At 36.7% G+C, this 14,876-nt stretch overlaps 1 protein-coding gene across 8 annotated transcripts in view; it reads right to left on the reverse strand.

The window, feature by feature from the left end:
* Positions 1-14,667, reverse strand: part of RhoGEF2 (Rho guanine nucleotide exchange factor 2) — a 291,915-nt gene extending 277,248 nt beyond the window's left edge. For all 8 annotated transcript variants that reach the window (XM_083111366.1, XM_083111359.1, XM_083111363.1 and 5 more), the window contains exons 1-4: positions 14,362-14,667; positions 12,609-12,793; positions 8,601-8,650; positions 5,647-5,704 (exon numbers count right to left, since the gene is read on the reverse strand). In XM_083111366.1, coding sequence (XP_082967492.1) covers positions 5,647-5,704; positions 8,601-8,650; positions 12,609-12,793; positions 14,362-14,393 — 325 coding nt within the window. In that variant the 5' untranslated portion in view covers positions 14,394-14,667. The remainder of the gene's footprint in view (positions 1-5,646; positions 5,705-8,600; positions 8,651-12,608; positions 12,794-14,361) is intronic.
* Between the last annotated feature and the right edge of the window lie 209 nt (positions 14,668-14,876).

The raw sequence follows: 14,876 nt of genomic DNA on the forward strand, positions 1-14,876 counted from the left end.
ATTCGCCTTTACAGTCTGTTTGCTTACCGGAGGAGCCATTCGCATCAGCTGATATAATTAGTTTATGATTTGAGTACGTGTCGCATATTTGATTTTAAAATGTGAGGTATGGCTGGGTTTCCTCACTAAATTGGAAATAGCAATTTGTAATTCTGCAGGATCCGTAGTTGTTATTAATTTTAACACACTTGACGAGTGTCATGGAGAATTGTGCAATTTTGGTTTAACTAAAATTTTTGTTGAGACACATAATCGCTGCTTGGGTGGTTTCGATGTCTTGTATTATGTTGGCCTTAATAGGCATGCACGGTAATTTATATTTGCAAGTGTAGGGCTCCTGAATGTTGACAATGCCAATTTTTTCCACTTTTACAATTTCCTGTAATTCAGTCATCACGAGTTTGCTATGTTTTGCATTTATTTGTGCGATGCGTATTATTGAGTTGTTTAAGGGTACCTCACCTGTTGGTGACACTGAGGCCATTCCTTGTTTGCAACGAATACCACCCTTCTGTGAGCCCTAACAAGGTTGCCTCACACATCTTGGATAACCAAGAATTCACCGTGTCTGTAGAAGGCAAAGGACGTTACAAGATGTAGATCCTCTGGGTAGGTAGGTAGCGTTCCAGCCTTTGGAACGCAGGGATCACACCTAGGGATGTAACTCACCCCTCTAATTGTAAACTTGATGGTAGAGAGGGCCTAAAGGCAGGCACCCTCGCCGTTTCCTGCATAAAACTCTTACTCTACAATTTGGAGACAAGTCTTGCCAGCTAGCTTTATTCATTACCGTACAGGGATGGTACGGTAGGTTATTAGATCTTAGAATCATTCTATCCACAGTCTCCGGCACTGGAAAGGTAACCCTTTTTCTTAGAGCAGTATTAAATTATTAAGGTTGAGCTCGAATTCATCATAAATGAGCCATGGGTCCAGCTGGCTTGGAGATTCCTCGTCGCTGCATTCCGTACGTGATTCAATGTCCAATTCCATGTCGAAGTCTTCTGTTAAATCTTGTGTAACATTAATTTTTCATTGTGTAATGCAAAGGTTCTCGAGGGAAAAAGCTGATTTCTTATTAGAGGTCACGGTAGTATTTTGATTGATTGGAGTAGTACAAGTGTTCGGAGTATTCATAATTTTGGAGGGTGTAGAGTACTGGCTGTAGGGATTGTCTGGTGTAGAATTTGAAGTAGGATCGAGACTTTGATTGGGATTCGAATATGGGGTTAGATTGAGATTTCGATTTGCATTTGGGTTTGATATAGGAGTGGGATTGAAGGCAGGAGCATCAGGGTTTGGGTAGACATGTAGGTATTAAATTTCTTTAATCGGTAAGCTGCCGCACGTTCTGCATTTCTGTTTCTTCTGCTTGGAGTGTTCCTTTCCTTTTTCCTAATTAATGATGTATTATTCATAGTTCGTTCTTTCAATAAGTCTCTGCAAAAAAAGTTTGTGCATCGGGCAGTCATTTGTATTGCATTTTTGTTTCCTTAATTTACAAGGTACGCAGACTTTGGGTTGTTCTTTGTTCTAGCATTCTAAGGTCCGTTGTTGGGACTCTCCACAATGTCCACAGAGTGGAGTTTTACTACAATGTCTCGAAATGTGATTATAAACTTCTGTGAAGATCTGTTGTACATGTTTCGCTTCTTTGTGCATTTCGTTATCAGAAATGAAAAGTGTATGCTTGGTTGTTGAGGAAGCCTTCTGTATTTCAATGTGCTTTTCAGAATGTTTCAATGTTACTGCCTGCGAGTAAGTTGTGTGTTGAGGCCATTGAGCTTGTTGGTTGGCGGCTGGTTGATGGCAGTTAGATTTATTCTCCACAACCACCTTCTGGTGCACATGTTGTCGAGGGAATGAAACAGGTGGTAATTTGTTGGTGCAAGGTCCGGTAAATATGGTGGATGGCACAGTGTCTCCCGGGTCCTCTTTGCCACATGTGGCTTGGCATTGTCGTGCAGGAACAGCAATCACACCCTTGTGATTCACCAATGCCGGCTCCTCCTGCCACAATGCACTGTGCACCCTTTGCAACTGCTGAGAGTAGAGGCCAGCAGTGATGGTCTGACCAGGTGGAAGGAGCTCGTAATGCACCACTTTCCGACAATTCCACCATAGAGAGACCATAACCTTTCGTGGGTGCAGAGGTGGTCTTGAGGTGTGAGGATCAGGGTCACGTGGCGACAACCAATTTCTGGTATGCTTGGGAGTGTCACAGAGGACACGCTTTTCGTCACCAGTGAGCAAGCGATTAAATATGGGTGTGTTCAGGTGCCGAGTGAGCATATACAAACAGGCTGTCACTCGTTGTTCCTTGTTGGCTGCCGACAATGTGTGGGGTACCCACTTGCTTAACTTGTATGACTTCCCTATCCCATGCAGGTGCAGTCTGACTGTTTTAGCGGAAACATGGAACCTTTCTGCAAGTTCATCACAAGTTAGACCACTGTCCTCCTCGATGGCTGCTTTCAGGGCCACGTCATCCAACACATGTGGTCGTCCACTGTGAGGTTCATCCGAAAGGCTCACATCTCCCAAACGGAATTTCTGGAACCAATGCCTGGCAGTGCGTTCGTTCACGGCATTCTCCCCAAATGCCTGGCAAATGCAGCGACTTGATACGGCAGCTGACATGCCTACTTTAAGGTCATACAACAAACACACGCGAACAAGCTGCTTCGATACCTCCATTTCTCTTCGACACTGGACGAGCTATGACTGCTGTGTGTGCGCAATGTGCCTGTATTACTGACAGTCAATGGTCAGACTAACTCCCGATCGCTTGGCAGGCATGTGCGTCATTTCGTTTCCTCTCTGTGAGCACATGATTAATGGGACGTCGAAAACGGCAAGAACTTTTTTGGTTACCTTGTAAATTGTACCATGAAAAAATACTTTCAGACCACCATGTATTTGATTTCATTAATTATTATGTACAGTTAAGGAAAAATACGACTGTCGGTTGGTTGGTTGATTTGGTGTTTTAAGTCCACTTTATGCACAGTAAGGCTAATCGGGACTGGACCTACAATTTCGGATATCCTAGATGAAGCATAACAACTTTTCTCCTGGGATTTCGGGCTGTGTACGGAACTGGTGGCCAGCCACCATCGTGAGGAAATTGGGGAGCTATGAATGAGGAGCGTAACCCTATCACTGAAACCTACAACAACGAGTGGGGGTTTGTCTGGCTGACCACATGTCACCTCGTAACAGGTTGGAGGTTCTCTCACCTTGGGAGGTGGGAGTGAGGCCAACAGGTGGTTACTTAGGCCCTGGCCCTCACAGGCTGTTGCACCACAGGTTATTATTTAATGAGTTAATAATTTCAATTTGTCTGATTTCTGCCCCGAAAATAAATTATATTTAAAGGCTCCTATGAAGAAAGATTGAACAGAAGCAATTTGGTTTCTAGTGCATTATGCTAGATAAGTTTTCATGCTTACTAAATTTATCATTTAATTACCTTATTTAATATAAAAAAGGATATTTACCCGAGTTCAGTGGTTTTACCTTCGTATCAAAGTTCTTACAATTCTTCTTCTGTAAGGATTGTCTTTGTTTAATGTTATTCACTCATGCTTAAAATTCAAGAACTCAACAATGATTGATTGATTTGGTTTATTTTACCTTGCATTTCTGTCACTTTTTCGCTAATGGCGAAGACGAGGTTGAGGGATGATGTGATGAAATTGACGAAGGGACACTCACAAAGAACACCCATGCACAGGCCAGAATTTGAACCTGGGACCTCTGGCATAATCAATCAGCCACGGAGGTGGGCATGATATATTTTGATTCACAGAATATAAGTACTTACAAATACAAGCATCCGTGCTCTTGGCTCACTCTCACACACGACATACCCTGCGCAAATTCTCACTTTGAAATCTCGATCAAGTATTAGATACAAATCATACGCTCAATAAAAATCACAACTCAGTTCTAGCCGAGACAATGTACAAGACAGTCTATAATGCATACAACAGCAGATGTGATTATCCCAACTGCAATCAATTCAGTTTCTTGGGTGTATAAAGGTTTGAATAGCAATATTCATGATATTCAAATTGCCTAATACCAACTATCCACAAAAATTATTAGAACATGCATAAAAATTAGGGCTGAACCAATATCAATACTCTCACTGATCCCCACAAATAACGATTCTTCAAAAATTGTAATAATTAAAAACTGTTCAAAATCCGGGTTGCTACGATTTTTTGATTATGATATTCCCTGACATTTCCAGGTTTTCCAGTACAAAAATGAAATTTTTCTCGACATGTTCATCATCACGATTTTTGCTTTTGAACCTTGTGTTTTTCAATGAAATATATCATCCGTTAATTGTTATGAATATTCACTTTCTCAACTTAGCAAATTTCATTCTACACGCACAAGAACACGTGAAAATTCGAAGTGTAAAATGTAAAATTACAATCGGCATTGAATATATTGGGTGCTACAATCACATGCATCTAGCCTTCAGGCTAAGGTAACAGAGACATTATTTCACCATAACAGATCTCCACAATATAAAAACAACAGAAGGAGGTCATAAATCATACACAATTTTCCATTTTATAGTGTCGTAGAAAATGCTGCTTCTTTGCTTACATTTATACGTACACAGCATCTGGAGAAATTTTTGTTGTATATAGGAAATGCCAACAAGATTAAGATCTATAAAATAATAGACGATAACATCATCTTTACAAACCTTTCCGATAATTATGATCATATTGTCAACGTACTTTAGTTATCAATCAGACATCTGGACTGTAAGTTTTAACTTTAATAGTCTTTCTAATACCTAGTATTATAAAATTGAAAATTTATTACAGAAATTTGAAGGAACCATAATTTTGCACAAGACTGAGAATCATAAGAACGAAAGAAAGAAACTGAATCTTTTTTGGGAGTGGAATCACAATAACCGAATAAGTGTACTGCTTGTTCATTTTGCAACTTTTTCTCTTGCACACTCCAAAATGAATGTAAATTCCAGACTATCTGCAAAATTCCCTGACATTTTTTCCCTGACAAGCCAAATTCCCGGACATTTCCCTGTTTTCCAGATGCGTAGCAATCCTGAAAATATATGATTACAATTAGTGTGCAAGTATTCCACTCTAATCATATGCACAAATTTACTAAGATTTTTGTTTTAAACTACTCTCCTCACAAAAAGGTTGGAATATTGTTATATTAAGCAATAGGTGATGCATATGTCGCCGAAAATACAAGAACGTCCAGTAGACAGACAGATACCATGTGTTGTTGCATTCCAAGGCTGTGCCTATCACCTAATACCTAATATAACAATATTCCAAACTTCCTGTGAGAGGAGTAGTAAAGAATAACATCCGAATATTAAAATTACATGTTGTTATAACAAAATTCAGTATTTTCACACAAAACTGGTGCAAAGTAAAAAAGAAACTTTGAATTTTGCATAATTTTCAGGATAATTATACTCCGCGAGTGTCCTGTAACATCTTTACGGAGTTCATCAACGACCAAAATACCACAAAAGTATTGGTAAATAAATTTCAACCGATACTTTCTGATACTGATACCACTGTATCGGTTCAGCCCTAATAAAAATATGAATAAAAAATCATTACATGTACTTACATTTAATAAGTTCTACAACTTCTACATGGGTGGACTGAGTTACAGTGTTCCCATTCACCTATAAAAAAATAAACAGAAGCATTACAATAAGTCAACAAATTTAAATATTTCTAGCAGTAGAATAATTGTTTCAGACGGAGGACTGATTTTTAACAATTTTAACAGGAGTATTAAAGGTTGTGGTCGTAAGTTTAAAGTTCATAGTTAAACTAATTTGTGCAATCTGAAGACATGGAAAGTATTAATCTCCGAGGAATTACACTATGAAAATAAGACTAAGTGACCATGCTCACAAGTCATTGCTATATTAAGCATTATTTTTGCATGGAAAAACATATTATACGTGTAAGAGATGAAGGAAAGCATAGAAATAATGAGGTAATTAAATCTAACAATTTAGTAAAAAGTAGCATATTAAGCACTTAAGGGCATTATTAAAATGCTATGAGCACATAACCTACCCAACTAATAATACAGGAGGAGCAAGATAAAATAAATCAATAACTTAATCTGGACAAAAAATTCAGAACGTAATCTGAAAACCTGTCCAGCATGTGCTAATAGACATGTACAGAATTTGATTAATGTAGAAAACATATGTGTAACTAGAAAATAACAGAATCCATAACTGGACTGACTAATCTTACACTCCAGGCAAAATGCCACTTTTCTCCACAGACAGAAAAGAAATTAAGCAAAAAAAATATATAAATTGAAGTTGTAACTGTACACATGAGAGATGCACATTTGTAGAAACCTAGCAAAAAAAATGCTGGTTTTACCATAAAAGTTTACTTTGCACTGAAGCCAATTCTGACACACATGCTAAAAATTCTGTATGTGCATAATTGTTCATACTTTACATACATTGCACCTAATTGATTGATTAATTGAATTGGTTTCAAGCCCAATTAATGCACAGAAAGGCTAATTCGGACTGGACCTACAGTTTAAAGTGGGATCCAAACATCTATGTGCCTCCACCGGGCATCAAACCTGGGATCCCTTGATTACAAGGTGACGATGGTACCACTGAGCCTTCGGGGAGACGTAGGTTGCACCTATTTAGGCTAATTACAATGATCAATAAATTCACAATGAAATCTATTGCGAACCTTTGTCTGAAGAAACCCTGTTAGTGAGTGGAAAAATTACGTTCATAGTGTCTTATTATTCAATAAATTTTAACTTGGTCAGCATTTTGAGTGTTTTATTGAAAATTCAAGGTAGACATTCTATCATTTTAACTGCTCAATGTACTCCAATATAACACTGGCATATCATGTATTTTATCAAATCATAAAGAATAGGGTATGGACCTATAGTACAAGGATATCCACAAAATAACTTCCCTTGGTAAATATTGTTACTGCATTACTACAGTAATGTGAGCACAGCGCAGATGTCATTTGCAGACACTCCAACAGAATTCATTATTTTTTCTGGGTGTAATCTATTTCTTAAATGCACAGAACATGAAACAAGCTGAAATTTATTGTTGAATTTCTGAGGTCTATGGAGAATATAGAATAAGTGATTCAGTGGTATGGTGATGGGCGCGACTCTTCAATGAAGGGTGGGGAAATGTTCATACATGTTGATGTGATGAACCCAACCATCTTTGCTGTTGGAAGATTTGGTGCATGCATTGAAGAAAATATTAGAAAAAATAGACAATTCACCATTATGTCACTTGCCCCATATTTTTCACAAATTTTAAGGTGACTATTTCATTGAATTGTGTCTCAAAAACTTCAGTGTTGGAAATTGTGTGCATGCTGAGTGCTGAAGATGCTTACAGAAAAACACAAAGTAAAATGACTGATCAGTGCACTGGGTCTCAACAATGGTGATAATTATGTTGAAAAGTAGTGTACAGTATGTAAATGCAATGGTAATATAAATGATATATTCTAGTTTTTTCTTAATAGGCTATCAGAACTTACTTTCTGGATAACCGTCTTATAACATAATCACATACATGTTAAATCTTGAGTAGAACATGACTCACAACTGTCAAATTGTTCTTGTAATTTAAAAAAAAAAACAGCATTGTAATAAAATTCAATTCCCTGTGGAGGCACATGACACAATAGTTCAGATCCCACTTCAAACTGTAGGTCCAGTCTCGATTAGCTTTTCTGTGCATAAAGTGGACTTAAAAACAACAATTAAATTAAAAAAGAACATTTCTGGCAAAGCTTGGAGCGTTAAGGAAACATCCTTGGCCATAACATTATTCTCAGGTACATTGAAGCATTTAGAACAGGGTCTATGATGAAGAGAAAACTGGCAGGAAATTGCTATTATGACGCATGATATGTTGGGAAGAGCAATGCAGTTTCGAGAAGCTGAACTTATTTAAAAAACATGCTCTTCTTCTGCTGCACCCTACATATGCTATGAGGAACTAAAAAGACTACTTACTAATGGAACGAATGCGCCTGTTCATGTGTTCCAAGTGTCACATATTAGAACTTTCAGTTCCACCTTTTCAATGTGGATGACTTTTGTTTTGAAATTCAAGATGTATTGCCACATTAATCTTCAAAGCAGCATCGTCAGTTTGAAAACAAAAAACATCCACATAGATAAGGTGGAACTGCAAGTTCTAACGTGTGACAATCCTGACACATGATGACATCACTTCCTGAAAAGGCTCATTCCTGACATTAGCAAGCAAGCAGCCTGTTCCCTTTCATTCTTTTTACTACTTTGTGTGTGTGTTTTAAGCTACTTTATAATGAAAATATAAATTCCATTTTCCACTTCTGAAGAAGAATACTGGTAGTTTTCGAAACTTAAGAGGAATAATTTGTTGGTTACATGTCTCCACCGGGTATCAAACCTGGAACCCCTTGATTACAAGGTGACGATGCGACCACTGTGCCATAGGGGAGGCCTTGCTACCTTTTGAATAATTCCACAGATTGAAACATAAACAAGAAACTCACCTTAATGATCTTATCACCACTGTGCAGTCCAGCTCGTTCAGCTGCACCACCTGCCACAAAGGAAAGACATAATTAGAAACTTTATCCAGTACATAATAAATATTACACAATTTGAGCATATTTTTAATTGCAATCTAGTCTACTGATGACAAGTTAGGGAATATAGTTTATTTTGCAACAGCACTTTATGAATAAGGTAATATCCGATTATGTTGGTTTCAATTAATAACACTGATCGACATTTTGAGAAGAAAGTTCCGATTATTTCAAATCAATAAGTGATTCTGGAAGTATTTTCAATGCTGATCACGGAAATGACATCCATTCTTTTTCATCACGTCAGAATTTTTTACAATTTCACAATCAAAATTCTCATGTTTGCCATTACATTTATTACATAACGCAACAAAAGGGAAATTTCGGTTGTTCCAAATCAATTAGTGATTCTGGAAGTATTTTCAATGCTGATTATGTCAGCACATCATGTCAGGATATTTCACAATTGCACAATCAAAATTCACATATTGTTCATTTCATTGCACCTATTACAGAATGCAACAAAATAAATTTATGCAAGGGGAATTTCAGTTGTTTAAAAACCGAACCAATAGGTGATTCTGGAAGTATTTTGAATGCTGATTACCGGAAATGACATCAATTTCTCCACAGGACCTTTTCCATGTCACTAGGTTCAATCAACCCACCATATTATAACATTGAGTATTGGACATTTTGTGAAGGAAATATTTATGAGGGATTTCTAAAATAAAACTACATACAATCAAACAGAGACAATTTTCATGCCAATGTGTCATGTGAATGTGGAAGGTGGATTAAATCCATAAGTATTATAGTTCAAAATTGGAGGATTTGTATTGTAGGAAATCAATATTTTACCACCATCTAAACATAGCCATCTATTGGGGAAATGATGGAACTACTCCAAACCAAAAGCTCATGTAACAAAGGACCCTAAGATAAAAACACTTTATCAAGTGGGTATCAATTTACAAGAGAATGAACAATTTTTCTCAACAATTCATGAGAACACTCACCAGCTTTCCTCAGCCAGGTGATTTCTAAATAGAATTCCGAGCTTTCAAGAGCTAACATGACCATCATCTTCAGGAATTCAAGGATTTATAATTTTTATCAATATCTTGAAAATTTGGATTTCAAAAAAAAAAATCACAATTTTGATTTTGGAAAGAATTTTATATTGCAAACTGAAACATGTCACCTATCACACGATAGCTCACAAAAGGAACTTCATATAAGACCTTTCCAAAATCTCTAATGTCTTCTACAATAGTTGTAGACAATTTTAACAAGAGCTGTTTGCTTTTTTGGTCAACTTCGAAACCTCTTCACAAGCCAAGATTTGCTACAAACACTGGAAAGATTATTTATATGATAGCATTCAGTGTACTAAATATCATTACAATCCAAAGTGATCAATCTTTATAACTGATGCACTTATAATTTATTCCAGTGATAAAACAATGTATAAAATGTGACTCTCGCTTTCAAGGTGCATCCCCACTATACCAGCTGGCAAGGCAGTGTGCAAAAGCTGCACTGCTTTGCCGATATCGATGAACATCCCCACAGCACTGCGGTGTGGAGACATGCCTCAGTTTGGTTCGACGACATGTTGGCAGCACACGAGAAATACTCTGTGAAAATGCATGACAAGCACGGTTGGCAAAATTTGTGTTTTTTTTTAAAAAGAATCAAATAAAAAAGTTATTTTGTTTTAAACATGTGATAATAAAGAACAAAAACCTTCTCTTAAAGAAATGAAACATTTAAAACAATGCTAAAAAATAGTTGTTTTCTAAGATGATGATTAATAAGGAATCTGTTAATCATTCAAAGAAGGACTGTGTTTCTAGTTACAAAGTAAACACTTGATTAACTTTTTAAAATACCTATTTATGCAACTCTTAAATCTCTCATGTAAGCTGTTCAAGAAGGATCAATTAATCCACACTATCCACTTGTGAGCTACTCTGATTTTCCAAATACATCTCATCGTGAATGCAACAAAATATTGACATTAACAACTATGTGCAGTGTGTCAAGTGCGGAACAAATCTGTTTCATCCACATACTATTCAATTTTATAAATGTTTTATACACTTGTTTGGGAAAAAAAGCCAGGTGTTTTAAATATGCCCCACGGCTACTCATTGCTATGTTTCTTTGTTAACTGAATATATATTTTCAGCCACAGAACAGACTTGTGCACAATAAACAAAATGACACAAAATTAATGAAATGATTACAAAATATGCAAATAATCAGAGTATCAAAATGTGTTTTAAACAAGTCTAAGAGCCACAGGCCAACGACGCAAACCCATTTCCTCGGCTTTTGGACGTGGCCTTGCCAACTGGCATAGTGTAGTGGGGACGTGCCTTAATATGCTGGATAAGTTTTGCAAAGCATGCAAGAGCACAAGGATAGCATTTGAATCTTGGAAGTGAACGTCAATTAATATATGAAGTTTGTAGCACATGAATTTGACACATCTAGGGCACAGCCAACAGTAATTGTGGCAAAAATTTGTAACGAACAGGTTGTTTGTTGTTACTGCACTCTTAAATATTAGCTGCTTAAAAGTATTTTCAGTTTCAAAAATTATATATACAAAGAAAAATGAAGTGTTAAGGAAGTGTGGGGACCTATGCCTTAATGGCATGGTGCAAATCACAGGGGAGCACTTTACTTTTTTGGGGGGGGGATAATATTCCTACCTGCCTAATGTGTAGATATGGGTATTTTTGTTTCTTCAGCATAAAAATGTGACACAGATATACAGGAAAAGAAGAAAATGGAGAAATGCTAAGGCAATGTAAGCAAACATACCTAAACAACTTTTGAAAACATTTTGGTAGGAGAAATAATTTCATTCTATAAACAAAATCTTCACACAAACATAAGTGAATATGCTTTTGCACTAGTACAGTTCCTAAACAAGAGACAACAAATGGTTGTATGAAACACATATATGAAAATATATGGGACAGAAAAACTGTGCTGCAAGAAAGAGATGTAAGTATTCATCATGCCTCTCTAGTATGTGCTTTCATGTCCGTTTGCACCAACATTACACTAACTCGCGAGTAAAAAGATCCGTGGGTCAGAGTAATCCTCGAGTAAGGATCATCTTCTATTGCACCAACATGAAAGGTGCCATGAACATAGCGAGTCACGAAACTCTTGATTAATCCTAGGATAGTAGCTAGCCTCTAAGCAAGTGTCTAAATGCCATACAGATGGAAGTCTGGGATTGGTTACCTGTTTCGAAAAGGTGCGGTTGGTGCGGTTCTACATGTGGTGCAGTAGGAAATAAAGTTGGGGAAAAACATATTTACGTGAATAAATGTTGATGTATTAGTAAAGCTTGCTCGTAGGAAATAGTGTTACAGTTATATTTGTAGTAGATTTTGATATATATATATATACAATTATACACATGTATCTCCACGTAGCATTTGCGATCGTTTTATAGCTAATGTTTACATTGCTACGGGTTTCTGGATGTATGTTTATGTTTATATTGCACATGTAATTCTACATATTCCTCGCCTTCTATATATATATAGTTTGAGTCTATTACATCCTTTTTAAACATTTATTTAACATTCAATTCTTTAAGTGAAACATCACCGGTTGCAAATGGCAGCCATTACTGCACTGTGCGTGGGTTTACTCCGCTTTTACTCGCCCACTGATTTCTTGGGAGTTTTACTTTGAATTTACCAGTCATTTCCGTTGGTGCAAGAGATAATCAGCCAATTCGTGAGTTAACTCTGAGTTTACTCACAAGTAAATCGACGTTGGTGCAAATAGGCATCAGCCATAAAGCCAATTCAATTCACATGATGTAGAATACATACTGTATAATGAAGAGATTAGCATTCAGCAATTGGAAGTTAGGCCAATTGTTACACTGATACGTAAATAAAATATGACAAACATTATTACCTAGAGCACACTCACCTTCTTTAACAGACTGAACATACACAGGGTTATCTCCAGATACTTTCATTCCATAACCATGTTCATCTTTATGAACAATAACCGTCACATTAGTTGCATATCCAACATGGCCATCTTGATTGCTAGCAGAAGGTGGCCTGTAGCCTGGTCTCCGAAAGGAGGGTCCATTAGCCAGGCCTGACCCTCTGTAAAAGAAGAAACCTTATGAGTCAATCTGTACACTAAAGTAAACAAGTCAAACTTATATAATGCATAACTAACGAAATATTTGCGTTACATATGTTCTAATTTTAAAAAAATACAGATCCACCATGAAAAATGTATAATCCTTGGTGGTGAGGAAAACTTCATGCCTGAAGACAGGGGGAGTGGCTACTGAACATCACGATTTATTTTTCAAACATTGCCAAGAGTCGGTGTGTGCAGAGCACACATAGTAAAGAAGCATTAATGGTAAATTCCTTGCATTTGGAAACACATGTACATACACATGTAAAGTTAGTTTACTATCTGTGGTTTATACACATGTAAAGTTAGTTTACTATCTGTGGTGATTCAAATTTCACTGAACTGTGCACTGAACACACAGCATAAAAAGACAACAGCAAAACCTTCTGGATAGGAATGGCTTTTTCCATTCTAGCACCAGGACAAATGAAAGGGAAGTGGACAATTCATTCATTCCACGTATATTATCCCACAGTACATATATCTTGGCGCAAGCTGTTCGCTCGTCTCTGTTACTCATGACTGAAGGCCAAAACATACACATTACAATGAACAAAAATACTGTATTTAAAATTTATAACTAGGTAATACTGAAATTCAAATAGAAAATAGCTAATTATTTACATGCACAAGGACCTGCTCGACACACATATGCAGGACACAGTAGCCTGTAGGTCCAGCACAGGAAGCTGCTTAGCCAGAAAGAATATTGCTTCAGGGTGTACTACATGGAACCCTTTATATATATTCGAAGGTCACCGCTTACATGCTGGGGAAACGTCCATACACCTGTTTGCCCCCCTTCTCCTTTACAGAGGTGTTGAGACAAGTGATAGGATTCAAACAGATGTATATCACACGAAATACAAATCAACTACTTTAGTAATTGCAAGTGAATAAAAAAACTTGTTGCAGCTTTGTATCCGTATTGAAAGTAGTCTCGGCGTTCAATTTTTGGGTATTTTGAAATATAAAACTTAAAATTAGTGGCTCCAAAGAAAATCGGACATGCTCTAAATGTCACCATCAGTAATACAGGTAAATCCGACATTCGTGTTTACAATGTCGTCAAATGCAATATAGCAAGTTCTTAGAACATGTTATGACAAGATTAATTGAATTATGTGGTTATTAACAAGGGAATGAACTCAAAATCACCTAAATTGAAGTCGCATATGGCCGCTCTTACGAACTATCCAAGGAGGGCTGTACCGCATCACCCTTTATTGTTTACGATACGCTCGCATCCATTTAATGAAACACAGAACGTAAATAGACTGCATATTTTCATTTATAACAATTCTAAGCTCCCCGAACCAAGATGCAAACAGAAAAATTCACATAAATTAATTAGTAGTCCACGTTTATAAACACTTCAGATCTATCCTGAAGCCACAGGTGTCAAATGTTTTCATCTACAAGAACAATTGACAATCGAACCTGACAGACATTTCGTTTCTGACCTCTTAAAATTTACATTTAATTTTTTTCCGTATCAACATCCTTATATTATAGTCTTCCTTACCTTTCAGTCAGGCCGGGCGGTGTATTATCCATAACGATTAGCCTTTATACATCAAAATTCTTCTCGCACTTCATAATTAAACATTAATTTCAGCACAGCGAAAATGGCGAAATTGTTCACTTATTACTTCACAATTTAAAAAAAATAAAGCACAACACTAAAACACGGATACTTATAACATAAACGAAAGTATGGGTTTATATTGATTCTTCTGAAAAGCTTCAAAACATATTTATAATAATCAAACAATAGGCACAAAACACTTCAAACACACGAACTTGTTACCTCCCTTTGGGCAGCCATATTGCTACTTTTCACATACTTGCACGTTTGTTGTTCTGCAGAAAGTTAGTTCCTCGTATATGGAAACGTGTTAACCTACACGTGTACTGTTCACATACGATATTACAGTATATCATTTATTATATATAATTATATTCATTCGTTCCTCTAAATGTACCATTATTATTTACGTTAAAATTTGTTTCTGCATCAATGGCGGAAGGATTCAGAAT

The sequence above is a fragment of the Lepisma saccharinum genome, chromosome 25 (assembly GCF_977018435.1).
Source record: "Lepisma saccharinum chromosome 25, izLepSacc3.1, whole genome shotgun sequence".
Classification (NCBI taxonomy): Eukaryota; Metazoa; Arthropoda; class Insecta; order Zygentoma; family Lepismatidae; genus Lepisma; species Lepisma saccharinum.